Source organism: Equus przewalskii, chromosome 30, assembly GCF_037783145.1.
Source record: "Equus przewalskii isolate Varuska chromosome 30, EquPr2, whole genome shotgun sequence".
NCBI classification, from domain to species: domain Eukaryota; kingdom Metazoa; phylum Chordata; class Mammalia; order Perissodactyla; family Equidae; genus Equus; species Equus przewalskii.
Window position 1 is genome coordinate 25,325,708 of NC_091860.1, and position 21,674 is coordinate 25,347,381.

The window sequence follows — 21,674 nt, forward strand, 5'->3', positions numbered from 1 at the left end:
GTATCCAAAACCCATGTGACTCATGGCCATGTAACTCAAAATCCACAAGATTACAAGTTGGTAGACGGTGAAAGACAAGGCTCCCTCTCTCTTCTGCCTCCCCTCCCCGCTTCCTCTCCCCTAAGAGATTTTAATGATTTGTGGGCTCAGTGGAACAGAGTATTTGAACTTCAGACTTTGCTGGAGCGTCCTTGGGATGTGTCAGCTTCTGAAGACTTACGCCGAGATAGATTTTCCATCCCTGTGATTGCTTCAAGCCTGGTTATTTCACTCTCTCCGTGAAAATCTCAAACTTCCTGTTTGTTCCATGGCACCTAAATTACTATCCTTTCCACGATTCCAGTTTTGTTTTGGTTCTTTTTTGGCCAAAAATTTTCATTTGTGATGAGATTCTTTAAGACTAGGAGAAAGATAAAATAAGATGCCTTGCTGTTTTCTTCTCCTGCTTTATATCCTCTCAGGTTGGCTGTTCCCAATAGTAACCCAGAGGGACTAAGAAAAGAGTAAAAAGATTGAGTCCTTCCTCGGACTTGAATTAGAATTTATCCGGGTGAGGCCTACGCAGCTGTTTTTCTGGGTATGATGTTCAAAGAATTTATATGAGAAACTGAAAAATTTATGAGTGCTTTTAACATGTTTATTTGTAAAGCTAAATAGTAATGCTGAATGTTTTTTCTACAACTAAACGGGTATGGTACTATGACTTTCATCGTTTACCCTTTCTAGTCTTTGCTTTTTTAAAAAACAGCTTTATTCAAGTTTAGTTTACATGGCACAATATTTACTCATTTTAAGTGTACAATTCAATGATTTTGAGTACGTTTGCAGAGTTGCGCAACCGTCATCACAGTCCAATTTTAGAACATTTCTATCGCCCCAAAAAGATTCTTGTACATTCGCAGTCACTCCCCGTTCCCACCCCAGCCCCAGGCAACCGCTAATCCACTTTCTGTCTATAGATTACAGACAGCTGAATTTTTACAAACACCCCAGGTGATTCTGATGCTCGGTAAATGCTGGGAACTCTGGATTCCCCAGCAGAATTTAGGGACATTAACTACATCAGGATCTTGATCTACAGAAGCAGTTTTTAAATTAAACAAGGTTATTCCTTTAATCTCATGGGGCCCTTAGAATACTCTGACTTTTGACCCCTATTCAAGTGTACATCGTTCCTCTTTTTTACTAACACGTTTTTACTATGGGATACAGGCCAACACAGAGTGACTCACACAGTTGGTGGAAAATAACCTCTTCCCATATCCAGCTCCTTCTGCTCATCAACATGGAAACTTGAGATGGAAAAATACCAACAGGCCATTCCCACGGAGCTGGTACAGTCTTCCTGATAGTCTCAAGCTCATAAAACTGAGCATCCGTCTTATCTTGGAAAAGACAAACAAGATCGTTGAGTGCATTTTTGGTGTCCAAAGAGCTTCTCTACCTTCCTTCATTCTCACCAGAGCTTCCTGGACCTGTGGGACTTGTTCCCTCCTGCTCTTCTCTATTCCCAGCACCATGGTGAGAGAAGCTCCACTTTTCCAAGCCTGGCTTAGTGTCCACCTTCATCTTGGCTCTTTCACACAGCTCCATTGCCTGGCTCTGCGGGTCCTGAACTTTGGTGCACTTTAGAATCACCCAGGAAGCTTTTACAGGTCTACTGTCCAAGTCTCACTCATGCCAATTAGACCAGAATCGCTGGAGATGGAAACCAGGCGTCCATATTTTTAACGATCCTCTGGTGATTCCATTGTGTGGCAGGATCTGGGCTCTAGACCCTGACTTCTTGTTTTCAAGTGTTATTTGGCTTAGTTTCTACCCTTTGTTCCTACGACTCTTTTCCTGGGCAGCTGACTCTGTCTCCAAACCTCCCAGCTGGAGTTCCCAAGTAATCGCAACTCCTTGTCACTGTCAAAACTGACGGGCTCGTATGACGTCACCCCAATCTGACATTGAAAGGAAATTTTAGTTTCAGGAATGAGGAGACCTTTATAACTGTCTTCATGTTCTCCTGGTATCTGGTTCATCTTTGAGGGTGCTCCATCCTCAAGATAAAGAAGATCAGCTTGTGCTCTTAAAAAAATACATTCTAAAAAGACAGCCTACAGTGAGTCAGTATCCAGTAAGAGTCTGGTGTCCCGAATATATTAAGAACTCTTACAACTCAACCACAGAAAGACAAACAACCCAAAATTAAAATAGGGGCAAAGGACTTGAATAGACATTTCTCCTAAGCAGAGAGACAAATGGCTAATAAGCACATGAAAAGATATTCAAGACCGTTAGTCACTAGGGAAATGACAATCAGAACCACAATGAAGTGCCACTTCACACCCACTGGGGTGGCTATAATAATAACAACAACAATAAAAGAAACAAAAATGGAAAAAAGTTTTGGCAAAGATGTGGAGAAATTGGGACACTTGTATGTTGCTGGTGGGAATGTAAAATGGTGCAGCCATTGATGAAAACAGTTTGATGGTTCCTTAAAAAGTTAAACATAGAATTACCATATAGTAGAGAAATCACTAGCAATTGCTCTAAGTATATACGCAAAAGAATTAAAAACAGGTACTCAAATACTTGTATGTGAATGTTCATAACAGTATTCACAATAGCCCAAAGGTCCGAATGTCCATTAATCGATGAATGGATAAACAAACTGTGGTTATAGCCATACAATGGAATATTAGTCAGCCACCCAGAGAAATGAAGCATTGATACTTGCTGCAATATGGGTGGACCTTGAAAACGGTAGGCTAAGTGAAAGTAGCCAGACCAAAGGTCACATGTTGGATGATTCTACTCATGTGAAATGACCAGAATTGCTAAGTCCATAGAGACAGAAAGCAGATTGGTGATTGCCAGGGCCTGGGAGGGAAGGAGTGGGGAGTGGCTGCTTACTGGTTACAGAGTTTTTTGGGAGGGTGATGAAAGTGGTTTGGAACTGGAGAGAGGTGGTTGTTGCATAACGTTATGAATATACTCAACATCACTGAATTGTACACTTTAAAATGGTGAATTTTATGTTATGTGAATTTTGTCTCAAAAACATAAAATGAAAAAAAATTACAGTTTTGGTTGTCGGAATCCCACTGCCTCCCAGTGCTCTGGAAGTGATGCTTGCTGTGCTCTCCAGCTGTTAGCCATGCGTCCTTTACGTGCCCTGGAAAGCAGACAACAGGAGGAGGTGGAACTCAATTTATGGCTTGCTTTTTAATCATGTCACTCCTATGTGAGCTTCCTATAAAATTTTGACCTTCAAATAATCTTAAGAACCGAGGAAGCTTAATTAGAAAGAAGAGAACCACTCGAAATACAGTGTCATCACCCTTTGTGTTGGAAGATGAGGTTGTTGACACTGCAGAGATCTTTGAGAATAGGTTAATGACCAGCCACACGTTCTGCAAGATGTCACCTCTGAGCTGAGACTAGCACCATCTTGTATTTCAGTAGATGTCCAGGAAGGGGTTAATTGAATCTGTTTAAAAATCTCATTGAAGTTTTTCTTTGTTTGGTCGGTTCACCTTGTGACTCTGCCTTTTGGTGGGAAGGTTTTCCTAGGATTGTATTCTAGGCATCTAGTGTGGGGCCTGGCATAGACTGGGCGCCTACAAAGTATTTGTTAAATGAGTTAGGAATAAGTAACTGTTGGCGATGAAAATGCTATTAGGTTTTCAACACTTTCCTGGTTTAAGTTGGTTTTTTTTGCCAGATCTCGGGTGTCGCTCCCGTTTTGTTGTGAAAGAGGAATTGGGAGAGAATTCGGTCCCACCAGACTTTGGTTACAAAAATCTAGATCATTCCTTTGCCAGGATTGTCGAATAAAATACAGGATGCTCAGTTAAATTTGAATTTCTGGTAAACAGTATGGCCCATGCAATATCTGCCATGTACTTATACTAAAAAATTATTTGTTGTTTATCTGAAATTTAAATTTCACCGGGCATCCTGTCTTTCTATTTGCTAAATCTGGAAGCTTTGCCCTGTTAAAAGGCTGTTCTGTGACTGCTCATTCACCCCCAGTTCCAGTTCCCTGCTGCTGCATGTTCTCCCCCTGACCAGCCTCCACTCTGCAGCTGGAAGGGCATGGCCCTGTGTGGCCTCTGTACGTTTGCCAGGAAACAATCTGGTGTTACGGGAGGGTGTCCAGCATTGTTCAGTGCAGAAATTATTCAGGTATGAATCACTTGGCTCCGTAGTTGGTTTTGTTTTTAATGCCTGTATGAGAACTCACGTTATCTTGTTTCTTCTGACATCGGCTGTAATTTGGTCAGACCAGCTATGAACCGGATGGCTCAGAGAGACCCTGGAGGGTGGCCTTCTTACTTTGACTTGACCTTGGTCAGCAATGTACTCTTCTCTCTCAGACTTCCCTCTTTGTTTCCTTGTTTTTCCTGCTGTCTTAGTGTGTAAAGGGGGATGTTGTCCCAGGGTTATGGCACTGTCCACCATAGCTGAGGCTGAAACCAGACGTGGGGCCAGGGCACGTGACATGGCTTACCAAGAGCATCTGCCACACCCACCAAAATTCTTTCAGGATGAGACTCTAGTTCTGTGGAAGGCTCCTCTCTCCATCTCCCCAACTATGTGCTAAAGTGTTTAGTCATTTCCATGTTACACGTCCAACATGCTTGAGTTGTCACCATGTTCTTGGCACTGTGTGGGATGCCTGAAATCTGAAGATGTCTAAGGCATTCTCACTGCCTTTGAAGAACTAAGAGTTGACAATTTTTATAAACTTAAAAAAATTTTTTTAGTTACAGCAGAAAAGTACATTACGTAGAGTTTACCATCTTAACCATTTCTAGGTATATGGCTCAGTAGTGTTGAGTTCGTTCACATTGCTGTGAGGTAGAGCTCCAGAACTTTTGCCACTTCCCAAACTGACATGCTAAATACATCCATTCAATAGCAACTCCCCCCGGGCCCGCCAGCCCCTGGCAACCAACCTTATGTTTTCTGTCTCTATGAATTTGCCTACTTTAGATACCTCCTATAAGTGGAATCATACAGTATTTGTCTTTTTGTGACTGGCTTATTTTACTTAGCATCGTGTCCTCCAGGTTCGTTCAGGTTGTGGTATATGACAGGATTTCCCTCCTTTTTATGACTGAATAATATTCTATTAAGGTGGTCTGCTGGTTAAGATTCTGCGTTCTCGCTGCTGAGGCCTGGGTTCGTTTCTTGGTCAGGGAACCACACCACTCGTCCGTCAGTTGTCATACCATGACCAATGGGTGTTGCTGGGATGTTGAAAGCTCTGCCTCTTGTATTTCAAATACCATCAGGGTCACCCATGGTGGACAGGTTTCAGCAGAGCTTCCATTCTAAGACAGACTAGGAAGAAGGACCTGGCCACCCACTTCCAAAGAAATTGGCCATGAAAACCCTGTGAACAGCAGCGGAGCATTGTCTAACACAGCTCCAGAAGGTGAAAGGATGGCACAGAAGGGCCAGGCAGGGTTCTACTCGGTTGTCCACAGGGTTGCTGGGAGTCAGAATCCACTTGATGGCACTAACAACAACCAATATTCCATTGTATGTATAGACCACATTTTGTTTATCCTTTCATCTGTGATGGGCACTTGGGTTGCTTCCACCTCTTGGCTGTTGTGAATAGTGCTGCCATGCACATGGGTGTGCAAATATCGTTCAAGATCTTGCAAAGATCTTGCTTTCAGTTCTTTTGGGGATTTATCCGAAAGTGGGATTACTGGATCATATGGTAGTTCTATTTTAACAGAAATCTCTCAATCTTATCTTCCTTTGCTGCTCTGTGGCTGTTTTTGGTGGGCTTCCATTTGGTTCGTTTTCGAATACTTAGAACAGCTGGTATTTGAGGTCTCCAGTGGACACACAAAATGGTATCAGGAAGGGGTGATGCGTGTTTTCCGGGGTACCTGGTTTTAGAATGTGTGAGGTAGTTCTTGAAGTAGCTGTGCTTGTTTTCATGCATAGCTTCTCTGGGGAAGTCAATCAAATAGGGCAAACTAAGACTCAGTAATGTATTATTTTAGGAAGAAAGCATTGAGTAAACAGTGAAGAAAATTAGTTTTCTAAAAGGAATCTGGGCAAACACCACTTAACCATGAAATGATTGAATTGATTTGGAATCGTCAGCTGTAAATTCTGTATGATGCTATTTTCCAAAATACCAAATATCAATAGAGGCGAGAAAACCCCCTTCCAATAAGAAAACTATATATAAAAGGGAACTTATGAAGGTTTTCAACCAAATTCTTTCTCATCTTCATTGCCTCAGCTTTACCACTTTTTTTTCCTGAGGCTTAGCCAATGTATTTTTTAATTGAAGTATAATTGGCATACTAAATTATATTAGTTTCAGGTATATGACATAATTTGATATTTGTGTATACTGCAAAATATTCACCACAATAAGTCTAGTTAACATCCTTTATTGTACCTAGTTAAAAAAGTTTTTTCTGGTGATGATAATTTTAAGATCTACTCTCTTAGCAACTTCCAAATATGCAATACGGTGTTATTAACTGTAGTCGCCGTGCTGTACATTACATCCTCATCACTTTTTCTTTGAATACTCTGCCGATTTGCTTGAATTTTGTCTTTATTGCTACCATCAAAGGGAGTTGCGTAATTATTCACAGTATTTTTGACTGCCCTGTATTTAAGAAATGTCCCCATTAGAGCCCAGGTGAGCGGGTTACATAAACAAGCAGACTATTTAGCCTCTTTTCCAAGAGGAAAAGAGCAGGCCGTGTTTGTTTGGAAATCCTTTTGTGGAATCACCAGGTGTTGGCTGCTTTTCTCTGACAGTAGGCAAACCCAAGGCCCACAGGAAACAGAGGCCAGGAAATCCCTCCGTCCATTGACCCAAAGGGGCGTGGCTTCCAGCTGCGTCCTTGACTGTGGTTCTTTGCTCCTAATTCTTTTCACCTTGGACATTGTACATTGCAGTGGGCTTGCTTTTTTAGCCATGTGGTTGTCTAGGAGGAGAATGTTTATTTGTGAATAACATCCATGTTCCTGGACAAAACTAAGGATGTACCTTTTGTTCTCTTCACGCCACATGCAAGATATGTGAAGCGCTTTGCCATTGCAAGATAGAAGCAAAGGCAGGAATATTTACTAGCACTTGTGTGCGTGGGTCTTGACCTAAAGTAGACTCCTTGGAAAAACTGTGGAAAGCTACAGACCTTCTCTCCAGGAAAATAATGTACATGTGCACTTTCATGCAAAATTCTGAATATAATTTCAGGGGACTTTGGGAGTCTACCAATTCCTTTATACTTTATAAAGACTGTTCTTTATATAAACCTTCTTGAATTCCCTGTTATGAATGTTCATTATGAGATGCTTTTTCTTTTCCCCAAACAATGATTATCTGTTTTTACTGAGCTCTCAGTGGTATAGAGAAATCTGTTATTGCAAAATGTCAACTGTGTGTTATCACAGAGTATCTTTTTCTCACAACTTGCCTATCATCCTAGACAAAGAGTACAAGAAGCTAATAATGAAGGGGAAGAGGCTGGGGGCTGGTGTGTATTGAATGCCTCCTATGTGCCAGGCACCATGCTTGGTTCCTTATATGTGTGACATTACTTAATTCTGACAATGATTCTATGACTTGGATTTACTCCAGTTTAACAAATGTAGAACTGAGGTTCAGAGACATTACGTCAGTCATTATGAGTCTGTCAAACTCTAGAGCCTACTTTCTTTGGTATTACATGACTTCTAAAGACCTTCTTGCTCAAAAAAACCAGGGCTTAGACAGGGAGAGAGCATCCTAGGGACATCGGTGATGTGAGAAGCAGGGAAGAGTCCGTGGGTAGAGGAAGAGCCATCAGTGACTCCCACTGAGGCCTCACTGGAGGCCGTTGTGTGTCACTGAAGTCATCTTGCACAAGACCGCTGATACTTAAATTGAAACAAGACAGTGACTTTAGATGACTCTGCTTCTGCCAATTCAGAGCACTTACCAGGAGCATCCACTCCTACCCCTAACCAAGTGGGCATGAAGGAAAGAAAACCAAGAGAAGGAAAAGATATGAGTTCTCTTTAGAAAAGGAGGTCAGGTCCTCACTCTTTTGACCTGCTCCCCATGTCTTCCTTGCACTCTTCATGATCTTTTGAACACATCCCAGGACAGCTGAGGGCCCTGCTAGGAAAGCTCACTGTGCTTATGAACTATTTTGTGGAGGTCAGCAGTCTGAGCCTCAATTCACAGTAAGGAAAAGCTAAATGGTATTATTCTGCTTTGGGATGTTGGTCAGTAACTGTGTGGCAGCCTATAATAACCTCATTGATTAAAAGATTTTTTTTTCCTCCTCTAATAAATAGAGGATTTTATTTTCTAGAGATATTACTCTGGAATTTTTCCAGGCAAACTTTTTTGTGTGTGTGATAGGTAGTGGAAAATTCATTGGGTCACATTGACTGGTACTTAATGGGTGGACGTCAGCCTCAGGAGCTAGGCCCCTTGGTGAGTAACCATGTTGGGAATCAACCCACTCTTGGGCATATAAAATAAGCCCATTTAGAGAAATCTCATGAATTTTCATCATGAACCAGCAACGTCAGAGGTCAATAGGAAACCAAAATAATAATACACTATCCTTTCTCATGGCTTAAATCAAAGAGCCTAGTCAAACGAATTATGAAGAGAGAAATTATACTTTTTAGTCCTCAGTGCTTTCATTCAACCATGAATGGTATTGATTTAGGGTAGTTGTAAAGAGCGCTTCAATGAGAGAGATTTAAAACAAGAAAAAGTAGGTACGTGCTGACTATGAAGAGAGTCAAATCTAATGTAGAATTTTAAAGTTATAGATAACCTAGTGCCGCCTAGTCACATACAGCAAAGGCGCGTGACCATTGCCTCTCTGCAGGAACCAGAGTCACCTGGAAGCCTTGTTAAAATACAGATTTCTGGGTCCCACCTCCAGGGTTTCTGACTCAGAGTTTCCGGGGTGAGTCCAAGAGTTTGTATTTCTAGCAAGTTCCCAGGTGATGCTGAAGCTGCTGGTCCAAGCGCACGGGGCGAGAACTGCTCAGTAGCATCTGCGCAGGAGATTGATTCATCCTGGGTTCGCTGGAACGCCTCTGATGAGGTGAATTGTGAAAGCTGCCTCCGCCGTCAGGACATCTTTCTTAGAGCTTACCGATGCTGCACGGAATGTGCTTCCAGTAAGTCTGTCCGTCATCCTAACCCTGCCAGCTGGAATCACTCCGAAGACGCCTAATCCCCATAGAAATGCCGACACAAACGGACTTAGCCTAAGGAAAATAACAGATAGGGGTCCGTTCAGCAAATAATATGTCCCTTGCCAAGGAATGCTTGTTCAATCCGTTCTGCTATCCAACTCCCTATGAGTTTAAATTTTGTTAAAATTGGAATATACATAGAATAAAGTATGTAAATCTTATGTGTACAGCTTGATGAAGTTTTCCATATGTATACACCCATACAACTACTTCCAGGTCAAGACTTACATATTTTCACCACCCCCAAAAGATTCCCTTATACTCTTTGCAAGTCAGTGCTTACCCCCAAAGGTAACCACTATTCTACCTCAATTGCCATGGATAAGTTGTGCTTGCTCTTGAGCTCTGTATAAATGGAAGCTTAGAGAATACACTCTTTTATATCTTATGTTTTCACTCAAAATGACTGTGAGAGTCAACCATGTTGTAGATAGCAGAAGTTCTTTCCTTTTCGTTGCATACGGTATTGCATGCATTTCATTGCAAGTTTGATGTGTTGTATTATCTAGCATTTAATTCCTGGCCCCTCTTTGATTTTGTGTCTATTTAAGGTTCATAATAATATTAGCTAGCATGCCTACTTACCGTGAATCAGAATGGCGTTAAGTATATTACGTCACTTAGTCTTTCCAATAGTGTGACTTTGGTAGACCAGTAATCCATTTTACAAATGAGGTAACCAAGACTCAGTAACTTGCCCAGTGCCTTATAGATAATAAGGGGTAGAGCCCATATTGAATGCGGGTCCTTCTGACTCATTCATGATCCTGAGTTCCTAGTGAGTGGCTCTCATCATGCCCCTTCCTCTTGGTGCTTTACCAATACTCACCAACCAGAGGTTGACTCTAGAGAACATCAGTTCCCTTCTATTTTGAGGACCTTTCCATTTCCAGCCTCTTTTCCTTCCTCCTGTCTAATGGTTCTAAGCCATCATCAACCATGCTGGCGAACCGGAGGCTGGCACTTGTCAACATGCCATCAGGATTCTCCCAGCTTCTTCTTCAGATGAGCACATCTGTGGGGAGCATGTTATCTTTCATACAACTGTCTTACTACCAGAATGAACTTTCTTATTTGCTGGCTTTCTGGTCACTCCTGAAATTCCTGCCCTTGATAAGTGCAAATAATAGAATCAGGTCTGCCCTGTGCTTCCTGTTAAGGTGACACTTAAATTGTCTCTGAAAAAGAACTGTGTGTTCTGTTGAAGGAATTGGCTAAACTTCCTTTGACTTTAATGTCTAACAAACCCTTAACAGAAGGAAGTTTATTCTTAACTACAAATTACCTCGGGCAAATTAAGCCTCATTTCCTTTTTTATTTTGCTAATTAGGAATGGAAAATTGCTGGTCAGGTTACTCCATACTATCAACTTGAATAGATTTAAAAAGATAATCAAACGCTTCGAAGCAGTTTTAAGCCTGGCTTTGATTCAGTATCTGGATAAGAAGTCTTCACATATACAGATGCTTCCAAATTTGCCATTTTATTTCCATATTCTTCACGGTGCATGCAGATCTTAAAAATTGGATTTCTGTTGCTAAGAATGATGTTGTTTGAATTTATAAAGGTGGGTAGTCTGCGAAATTATTCTCTGTCCTAACAGAATATGAAGGTCAGGAGTAAAAACTGGGATGCGCTTTGCTTGATCTGTCATCTCACTAATTTTTCTTAAATCTCATAAAGTCCATTTGTCTGTTTATCTTGTAATTCTAATTTGTATCCTAAGATTCATGCTGGGGAAAGCTGTGGGAAATGTTTTTAAAAAAGGGCCATAAACTTTCTGGACAAGCAGTACCTTAGGACAGCCAAATGACTGATGGGGGAAAGGTGTTCTGTATGGAGGAATCCCAATGGAAGGAATGATAGAATTAGGAGCCATCCTTTTGTGCCTTTAGTGTAGTAGTGTATCTGGACAAACGTTATCAATAATTGATAAAACTGTTAAGTGAAAGATCGATGAGGAACTTTATAATGGGTGATCAGATTGACAATACCGGAACCCACCATCAATCTTACTACAACTGAAAGTAGACTAGTAGATATTAGGTACCTTCTGATGTGATAAAGTAGTGAGTACTCAGCATCACCTATGAAGTGTTCTTGTCAATAGCGTTGGACCAGAGTCTAGCCAAGCCTCCAGCTCTACCTACCAGAACACCACGAGCTGCAGGGGATGGAGCTGTGCTTCTCAACCTTCACTGGATATTAGACTCCATGGAGAATTTAAAAAGTCCTGATGCACAGGCTGTGTCCCAGACCAATTAAATGAGCTCTTGGCCTGGGCATCGGTATTTTTTCTAGCTCCCCCAAATGTTACAGTGCAAGCCAAGGTTGGAAACCAGGGGAATAGAGGAGCAAGTTAAAACACAGGATAAAAAAACAATCAGGAAATACAGAATGGGAGGAACTCTGTAGGACCAATAACTAGTGTTTACAACACATATATGCTGCATATATGACACTTGTAGATTAAAAGAGACTTAAGAAACATAAACCAGATGTAATGTGAGGACTTCATTTTCATCCTGATTCGCACAAATCAACTCTTCCAAGACGTCTTCTAAAGTATTGGGAAAATTTAAATACACATTGAGTGTTTGACAATAATAAGGCATTGAGCATTAATTTTGTTACTTGTGGTAATGCTAAAAAAAAAAGGGTCTTATAGTCAGAGATGTATATTGAAGTATTTATGGATGAAATATGATGTCTAGGGTTTGTTTTAAAATCCTCTAGCAAAAAATGATGAGGGCATGTATAAACACAGACACAAAAGATTAGTAAAACTTGATAATTGTTAAATTTGGGTGATGGGTACATAAGGTTCATTTTATTATTCTCTTGACTTTTATGTGTTTGAAAAATTCTCACAAAAGTTTAGGGGCTGGCCCCGTGGCCGAGTGGTTAAGTTTGCGCACTCCGCTGTAGGCGGCCCAGTGTTTCCTTGGTTCGAATCCTGGGCGCGGACATGGCACTGCTCATCAAACCACGCTGAGGCAGCGTCCCACATGCCACAACTAGAAGGACCCACAATGAAGAATATACAACTGTGTACTGGGGGGCTTTGGGAAGAAAAAGGAAAAAAGTAAAATCTTTAAAAAAAAAATTCTCACAAAAGTTTAAAAAGGAGACATAAAGGAGAAATATGTGATAACCTATCTCGCGCATTGTGATGTATTATCAGTACGAAGTCTAGGAAGTTCTTCTGGAATACACAAACCTGATCTAAAGTAAAATCTAACGCTCTGTGTCTATGCAAAACAGTTCTTATTTCTATTCAGAAAAATATTTATATATTCACTTACTAATCATGTTTATGTCTCGTTTGCAGATGATTCTGGGCCACCTCCTTCTACGGTTGTCAACCAAAATGAAACTTTTGCCCAAGTCATTTTTAAGCCTACTGTGGTCCAACAAGCCAAGATTGCCCAGAATGGCATTTTGGGAGATTTCATCCTTAGATATGATGTCAACAGGGACAAGAGCATTGGGGACATCCAGGTAATGGGTTTGTTGTTGCTATTTCATGTTAGTTGCTTGATTCTTTTCATTAGACTCCGAACTAGGGATTCCAAAGCTTACCTATGGGAGAGAGAACTTCCTGATTCCTAGGAAATTTGTTTTAACCCAAAATATGTCTCCATGGAGACTAGTGGTGTTCCCGTGCTGGAGGCTGAGGGTGTCTAGTTCCTGCTTCAGTCATCTGGAGAGCAAATGAAATCTAGAATAGAATTTTCCCTGTGGTGTTTTAGATGAAGTGACAATTTTAGTACATCTTCAATTTTGGTTGAGAGACTGGTCCATGGCTCATTGCCCTTTGGGTTTTCTTGCCTCAGAGACAGGGTGGGAGTATTGAAATGTGTTAGTGTACATCCAGAATGTAGACAGTCTTGATGTCTCAACTTGTGAGATGCTTGGTAAAAACCAGATGATGGAGGAAGCAGGATTCTCAAGTGGCAGAGGTTAGACAGGGTAGATTAGTCAACGTAGTCACAATGTTTATTTTTTGAGGAAGATTAGCCCTGAGCTCACATCTACTGCCAATCCTCCTCTTTTTGCTGAGGAAGACTGGCCCTGAGCAAACATCCGTGCCCATCTTCCTCTACTTTATTTATGGGTCGCCCACCACAGCATGGCTTGATAAGCAGCATGTCGGTCCGCACCGAGCATCCAAACTGGCGAACCCCGGCCCGCCAAAGTGGAACATGCAAACTTAACCGCTGTGCCACTGGGCCAGCCCCCATAGTCACATTTTTAAGGGACAATTTTATCCTTATACAGATTGAGTTTCTATTGGTTCTCTTGGAGGGATCAGGACCGTGGGTACTTTTGCTCTTGGTATGGAGTCTGACCCCAGAATCTGTTTCATGCTGTCTCTGACGTTTAGAAGTTCCGTAAACATCCATTTTAGTTCTGTATTCTGGGTGCTGCCGTTTTTGCTTTCTTTTCCCACCACCAGGTTCTGAATGGCTATTTCGTGCACTACTTTGCCCCGAAAGACCTTCCTCCTTTACCCAAGAACGTGGTATTTGTGCTTGACAGCAGTGCCTCCATGGTGGGAACCAAACTCCGGCAGGTGAGTGGGCGCCAGCCGCCCATTTCTTCCTCTCTGACTTTTCCTGGGACTCTGGTGTTCTCTGTGTGTTAAATTCGGTTGATGCCAAAGGTCTGCTTTACCATCCAGTTGTCCCCCCTACAGAGAACGTTCCTGAATTGGTTCAGTTAAGCCATTGACTAGACTGTCATTTCCACATGGGGGTTTTAAGAGAGCGGAGGGACATGCTATAGAAACAGCTTGAAATAAAAGGGACTGTCAGAGTGGATAAAGTGAGTGAGACAGGAATACATGGAGAGGGCCACTCAACGGCACAACTGTCGATGGAGTAACTCTGTTCAGTAATGATGTCCTTCGAGAGCAAAAAATAGAATCATCGGCAGCCCCCTTGGCCTTCCTTTAAAACAAAGGACTTGTATCTCAATAGCTCAGGAGTGATATTCTCGCGGTATTTAGGATGAATCTTGGAATTCTAGGGCTGCGAGGGACATTAAGGGGACATGTAGTCTAGGTTGAAAAATTAAATTATCCTGAAAATACAACTATTCACATTTCTTGACAAACTCCTGGAAAAGCTATTCATTATCTTACTTGGGTATTATAAATATCAGAATTTTGCATTTATAATGTATTTCCAACTCACATAACAGGAAGAAAGAGCTACTGGCCGCCAGACCAACTGATCGCTCTGCTTTCCTCAAAAACTTAGATCTCTTAGCTGCTCTTTTTTTATTTCATTATCATTTTTGTCAATTAATACTAAATATGTGGTTTAATGAGTTAAATAATCTCTCAAACCTTGTAAGAGCCCTCTGTCCCACCCGGTTCCACTCTTAGATCCCACTCCACATGCATTTGAAACTAATTCTCGTGGTTAAACTATTAGAAATATTTTCTCTCAGTTATTACTTTGTAAATGCTTTCTTTGGCCATTTATATTTTAAAAATTGTGTAGTGTAACATGTTGATCTTTTCTTCCTGGCATCTGATTTTCCTCCACCCCAAAATAGTAAAAGAATATATTTCAAAATGTGACGTGAGGATTGGGTTTAACTGTTTTCTTTCAGAGGATAGCCAAATATAATTTTAACTAGTACAAGGGGAGGATGACCTCACCCTGTAGGTCAGTTCTCGTAGTTCTTTAAGATCGCATTCCCGTACAGAGTTCAGCCTGCCGACTCCTCCATTTTTAATGCTTTTCCTTCCTTTCACATCTTGACCTTCCATCTGGGATGACATTTTTTTGCCTGAAGAACACTCATTGGTATCTTTTTATGGGTCTGCTGGTAAAGAATTCTCTCAGTTTTTGTTTGTCTGAAAATGATTTATTTCCTTCTCATTCTTTAAGGATATTTTTACTGGATATGGAATTCTAGGTTGGCAGCCATTTTCTCTCAGTCCATTGAAGGGAGATTCCATTGTCTTCTGGGTTCCATTGTTGCTGTTGATAAGTCCACAATATTTTAAACTGTTGTTCCTCTAAAGGTAATGTGTTACTGTCCAGTGATTTTAAGATTTTCCTCTTTGTCTTCAGTTTTCTTTAGTTTTAATATGATGGTTCTAGGTATGGATTTCTTCTTACTTTTTCTACCTGAGGTTTGTAAGACTTCATGAATTTGTGGGTTCATGGGAAAATCCTCATGCATTATCTATGAAATTGCTTCAGCTCAGTTTTCCTTCTGGGATTCCAATGTTAGATTTTCTCTACATATATATATATATATACTTCTATTTATTCAACTTTTGCCTTTCTATGCTTCATTCCAAACCTATCTTCCAATTCACAAGTTCTCTCTTCAGGTCTTATCTGCTGTTAAACTCATTTATTGAGTTATTTCAGTTGTATTTTTTAGTTCTAGAGTTTCATTTAGTTCTTTTTCATATCTGCTCTGTCACTTTTTAGAATGTTCAGTTATTTTACAAAGTTTTTAATAATGTTGTTTATTTTCTCAAGCACAGTAAACATAGCTATTTCAAACTCAGTATTTGATCATTCCAAACTCTCGAGCCCCTTAGGAGCTGTTTTTATTGTTTTCTATCTTCTCTCCTTGTGTGACTGGTTGTCTTTGATTACATGATGGGCATTATATTAAAAAAAATTGTTTGTAGAAATAATCTGAGGTCTGGGATGATGATATATGCCTCCAGAGAAAGTTTTGGTTTGTTTCTGTCAGGTACCTGGGGGAATTACAATCTGGGATCATTTTAGTCCATTTTCACTGCTTGAGATTTTTCTGGGCAGCTCAGACGGCTTGAAGCTAGATTGCAGTTTTTCCAAGAGCTGGTTTATTTCTGTTTTGCACAAAGTATAGAGGGTTTATCACCGCACCTATCCTTGGTGGGCTCTAAACTTCAATTTTCAGTCCCCTAAGCTACTAAAGTGATGCTCAGCCTCTCAGATATGTCTTTGGCCTTGACACACATTCCTTAGACAAAAGTGATCCCAAATGCTGAGCCCACCTCTTTAAATTTTTGTGGTGTTGACATCTAGTATCCAGCCACCAAAGTCACAAAATCAACTTAGCCAACACATGGAATTTAAGAACTTGGAGTATATAGAGCAAAGAACTTTACAGAGTATTTAAATAGGAAAGGCAGTGAGCCTTCTCAAAGACCAACAAATAATCAACACCACAAAAGAATGCTTCACTTATGTGTGAATAAAACTTTGGGAAATGGTACCCATAAGGAAAATCTACAGGTAATGTGTACTCAACCTTCCCACTGAGAATAACTGAAAAAGCTAAACAAAATGCATATTTTCTTAAATCTCGAGAGTGTCAGAGAGTTAACAAAATAGTGAGAAAAAAGATCTGGAAGAAGATAAAATGTCATGGCTCCTTGTGAGACAACTATTGGCCACAGAATACAGTGTTAACTAGGTCTTGCATCTGACAGTGTGATAATTCCCATTTGGAGTTCAAATCAATGAACAATTACTGAGTAGGTGCCATTTGCTAGGTTTCCCTGTGTTATGTCATTAAATTCCTGTGTACCTATGAATCTTCAGATTTTCTCTTTTTTACTTTAAGACATAAGTTTCATGAGGGCAGGGTTTGGGTTTCTTCTGAAAAACTGTAACTTGATGAAGATATTGATGATTAAAGTTACTGCATCCAATCTGAATTTGTGTTACCATCAGATATTTTGCATTTTGATATTTTTACTTACCATTATATTATGAATATATATAATGTTATTAAATATTCTCTAAAAACTTGATTTTAAGGGCTGCAGAGCAGCTCTATTAGATAAAAACTTTTTTGAGAATGGGAGTGTTCTACACCTGTGCTATCCAATATGGTAGCCACTAGTCACGTGGCTGTTGAGTGCTTGAATTGTGGCTAATGCGACTGAAGAACTGAATTTTTAATTTTATTTAATCTTAATAAATTTAAATTTAAATACTCCATGTGGCTAGTGGTTACCATATTGGACAGTGCAGCTGAAGAACATTTACTCCCTCCACCACCCATAAGGGACTTTTATTTCCACTTTTTGCTTTATAAACAGCATTGGGATGACAGTCTTCATGTGGAAAGCCTTGACCGCATGCCCAATCATTTTCTTTAGTTACGTTCTTAGAAGTGGGGCACAGAATACCAACTCATTTGTGGTTTTTGATGCACATTACAAACACATTTTCTAGAAAGACTGTCCCAAATTGTAACATTTAAAACTGTTACCAGAGTAAGAATTCCAAATGGATTAAGCAGTTAAAAGTAATCAATGAACCACACTCCAAAACATGTAAGAAAATATAGGTGCGTATTTAACTAGTTTTCAACTAGGGAAAGACTTTGTAAGCCTAAAAGCAATGACAGTAATTACAAAGGAAAAAAACTCAGTAACTTGAGTTTTATAAAATTATTAAACTTTCACTTTAAATAAAACAGAATAAAAGTAAACAAAAGACTGGGAAAAATTTACGTAGCAAAAAGACGTTTATCTTTATTATATAAAGTGCTATAGAAAGAGCAACAGGAGTATGTCTTTATAAAGAGCTATGCCAGATCAATAAAATTAATCCTGTATAAGAAAATGGGCAAAGAATGTGAAACGGTTTACAACAAAGAAATAAGAAGATTCAATACGAGTAAAAGAAAAAGAGTCAAATGTACTAGTAACTACAGAAATGCAAATGAAAAATGCTATTTTTATCTTCATCATGTCAAACTTTAAATAACGTAACTTGCTTATAATGACCATTTTTACAGTGTGCATTTATAGAACTCAACAAAATTATAATCTTTAAATTATTTCCCAATAAATATTGAGACGCCAAAATGGTAAAATGTATGATCATTTCTACTGCATCATCACACAAAGGCCTTCGGTCACCCAAAGGCTGCAGCAGCGTGAAGGACCCAAACCTTCAGGTGCCTGAGTCTCTTCCGGGTTTAGCTTCAAACCCAGTCCATTCCAGTACACGAGGGTCTTCTTCCACTTCTGATGGGAGAACCATCAAGACTCTTCCTACCAAATATCCCCCAGAAAGAGAAATTCTGCCCCAAACTGTACAGGGAAAACCTATGAACTAAATCAGGGTCTCGTAGACTTACCTTTGATGATAAAATAATTTGGGCATTTCTTAGAAATATAGCACGGAACATTTTCAACATGCTAGGCATTATGCTAGAGGTACTACATGAATTATTTGATGGAGGATATTTCATCTTTATGACAACTTGGTTGTCAAACCCATTTTATTGATGGATAAACTGAGGCTTTGCAAAGGTAGATAACAAGCTAGTACATGGCAGAGCCAGGCTTCAAAGCCTGGTCTGACTCTGCAGCCCGTGGATCCAACCATGATGCTCTGTGGGTCTCTGCTCTCGTGTGCAATGATAGAAACGTGAATGGATACAAAGTGGGTGCAGTTTGCCGTTTCAAGGCCCTATTGAGAAGGCTGCATTTCAGGAGGGATTTCCTTGCATTGGGCAAGAGCAATGTAATGCTAGATGGATAGGTAACTCCGCTTGTTATTCTCCCTCTTCCTTCATTACTGGATATTAAAACCCCTTTCTTTGCTAGGCATTGAAAGCCTGGCATGCACTCTGCTGGCTTCCAAGCTACAGCGTGGCCTCTTTCCAAGAGAACCACCCTACACCAGCCAAACACATGTCAGAGCCTCTAGGCAACTTCTAAAGCTCATCGCTGCCTTGAGTGGTTTTGAAAACTGCGGATCATTTTAGCAGCTCTCAGCTTCTCTAAGGCCACAGCCATGAGTGAAAAGCTTAGCTGGCTCTTCATAGTGTCTTGCACACAATATCATGTCCACTGGTGAAACGGAAAATCACCCCCAAGCACAGGGCTTTCCTGATGTGTCAGCGGGCTTGGCAACATCCAACATTCATCACTGATCCACTCAAATTCTGTGAAGAATCATTCACTGTTAGGCTGGATGTTCTTGGCTCCCTTCATCTTTGATGGGCCTGAGATCCTTCAGTGTATTTGTCACAATGTAGGGCACATAGTTGGTATTTAATAATTACTTGAACAATTGATTTATACAGATCATTTAATCTTAAAATGTATACTCAGGAAAGTGTGTGTCAGTACTGGGAGTTCCTGAAGCTGTGTGCATCTGGCATTTTCTGGCTCTGGTCCTAATCCCAGTGGGAATGTGAGCCTGGAAGCCAGGACTTAACTAGCTTGGAAACAGCTACAGAACCTCCCGCGGGTTGCTGGCACATGGCTTGGCTCTGTTTTCTCTCTCACCTGCTTTTGTTGACGAATGTGTCGAGTGATGGCTCTGGTGCTAGGTTGGGCAAGATTTCTGTCTCCCAATTTGAGCTTGTAAAACTTCTCTGTGAGAGGGGGAGCTGAGAGGAGCCACAAAAACCCGTGATCAGGGTTAGACATTTTTTATTTTTGTGAGTTGCATGCTTAAAGCATTGGCACTGGTGAACATACCTGTCCTTGAGAACATTAGGGATAATATATGTCTATTAAATACATTTTCCTTTGACCAACGTCTACACCTTCTTCTCTTTCTTTTCCCTAGTCTCTATAATTAGATCTACTGCTATCATCTTCATATTTAGGAGCTTGGCCAAGAGACTCTTTTTGGCAACCAAGCAGTACTAACATATCATTTGCCAGATGCTTTTCATGCTACAACTTTCACAAATTCCTCCCCATCATCCGTGCCATTCCATGCCCATCCTGGATTCCCATGGAGCTTTTGGAAGGTTGATTTCCTATCCATTTAATTCAGTCAACAGTTTTAGAGGATAAAGAACAAGCGTGATGTTTCTTATCTGTAATTGCCAAATTAAAGGGTGGGGAAATGTGAACTAATGAATTGGCGAATGGACATCTGAATGTCACTTTTGCTTCATCCACTGGCTTACTTCACGCTCCAGGACATCAGTTTCTTCCTCACTGGCCAAAACTCGGCTTCCAGGAACTATTTGGGCATTTTGTGTGCAAACTTATAGGCAAATAGTCTGTAAGCTCCATGGATTTGCGGATCACGTTGTTTTTGATCATTAAAGTACACATTCCTAGGTCCCAGCACAGTTCTTGACACGTGATTGGCAATGATTTTTGCTGAAAAGCGTACGGAGCACATGAACATTAAATGTAGCATGCATTTTTAAGGCACAGTAGCTACCGTTGAGTTACCAGTACATACCAAACATTCTAAGTGTTTTACACACATTTTTTCATGTACTCTTTCAGCAATCCAATGAAATAGACATGGTTACGCCCATTTAAAAATCAGAGTGTGATGGGCAGGAAGATGGTATAACTACACCGAATACACAAGTTATAAAAAAGAGAAGTTGGGAGGCAAGCCCCGTCTACCCTACTCTAGAGCTGTTTACCCTAACATCCTTCACTGTACTGTTAGAGGTAGACCATAAGGTAGCTGCAGACCACCTCTTAAGCTTTCGGGCTCTACCTGTTCTTATGCCAAGTGACGTGATGTGGAACGCTGCCCATCTCAAGTGAGGGCACACAGATGTCATCTGCCCTGAGAGGCTTCAGCCAACAGCATGGTGTGTGTGACACACTAATGGAGTTGTTCTACTCTGATGCATAGAATTAATTACTAGAACTTTATTTAACTTTAAGCACGTCTTGGGCATGTACAGAGATGCAGACTTCTTTCTCTTTCACCATTTGGAATAGACAGGCTGAGTGCAAGCATGGAGACAGCACAGGGGTAGAGCGAGGAAAAGGCGGGTGACTGTGAGGTCCAATGATGGCGGTTGGTACACTCATTCTAGCCATCCTCTTCAAGATGGGTGGATCTGCCACATTTTGAAAAGGAGGATGCTGGGAAGACAGGATATGGAGCAAGTAGCTTTAAGTGATGAGGATCAATGGCAGACAGTCCGAGGTTCACTGAGCAGCCTGGAAGAATGCTCCACAGGGCCAGCAGAACCCAGAAGGGCCTCAGGGGAACTGTGCCCTGTTAGGAAGCGAGAGCTCCCTGAAGAAATGAAGGCGCTCAGAAGAAGAGGGATGCAGCCACACCAAATGAGATCCTGGCTAAGAAATTTGGAGGGCCTCCGGAGGTAGGCCATCATACAAATAAAAATGGACAATATAAGGTTTGGATCCTCGTGCATTACCTTTTCAGCCCACAGGCCTTGTAAGCAGCTGAAAGCATGGCTCCAGACAATAACAGAAATCTCTGGCTTCTCCCTTTCTGGTTTTCTAGAAAAGGGGCCAGCAAATTTTCTTAGTAAAAGGACAGATAGTAAATATCTTAAGTTTTGCAGACTAGATGGTCTCTGTCGTAGCTACCGCACTCTGCTGTTGTAGCACAAAGGTAGCCATCGGGAATAGGCAAAGAAATGGGCATGTTGTCTTCAGGCAAAACTATATCAATTAAAAACAGGCAGCCGTCTGGATT

At 40.8% G+C, this 21,674-nt stretch overlaps 1 protein-coding gene across 1 annotated transcript in view; it reads left to right on the plus strand.

Annotated features, from left to right (window-relative positions):
* ITIH5 (inter-alpha-trypsin inhibitor heavy chain 5) overlaps window positions 1–21,674 on the plus strand; it is an 85,450-nt gene that overhangs the window by 31,162 nt on the left and 32,614 nt on the right. The window contains exons 6-7 of the mRNA XM_008529152.2: window positions 12,581–12,750; window positions 13,709–13,825. Of these exons, the coding sequence (XP_008527374.2) occupies window positions 12,581–12,750; window positions 13,709–13,825 (287 nt within the window). The remainder of the gene's footprint in view (window positions 1–12,580; window positions 12,751–13,708; window positions 13,826–21,674) is intronic.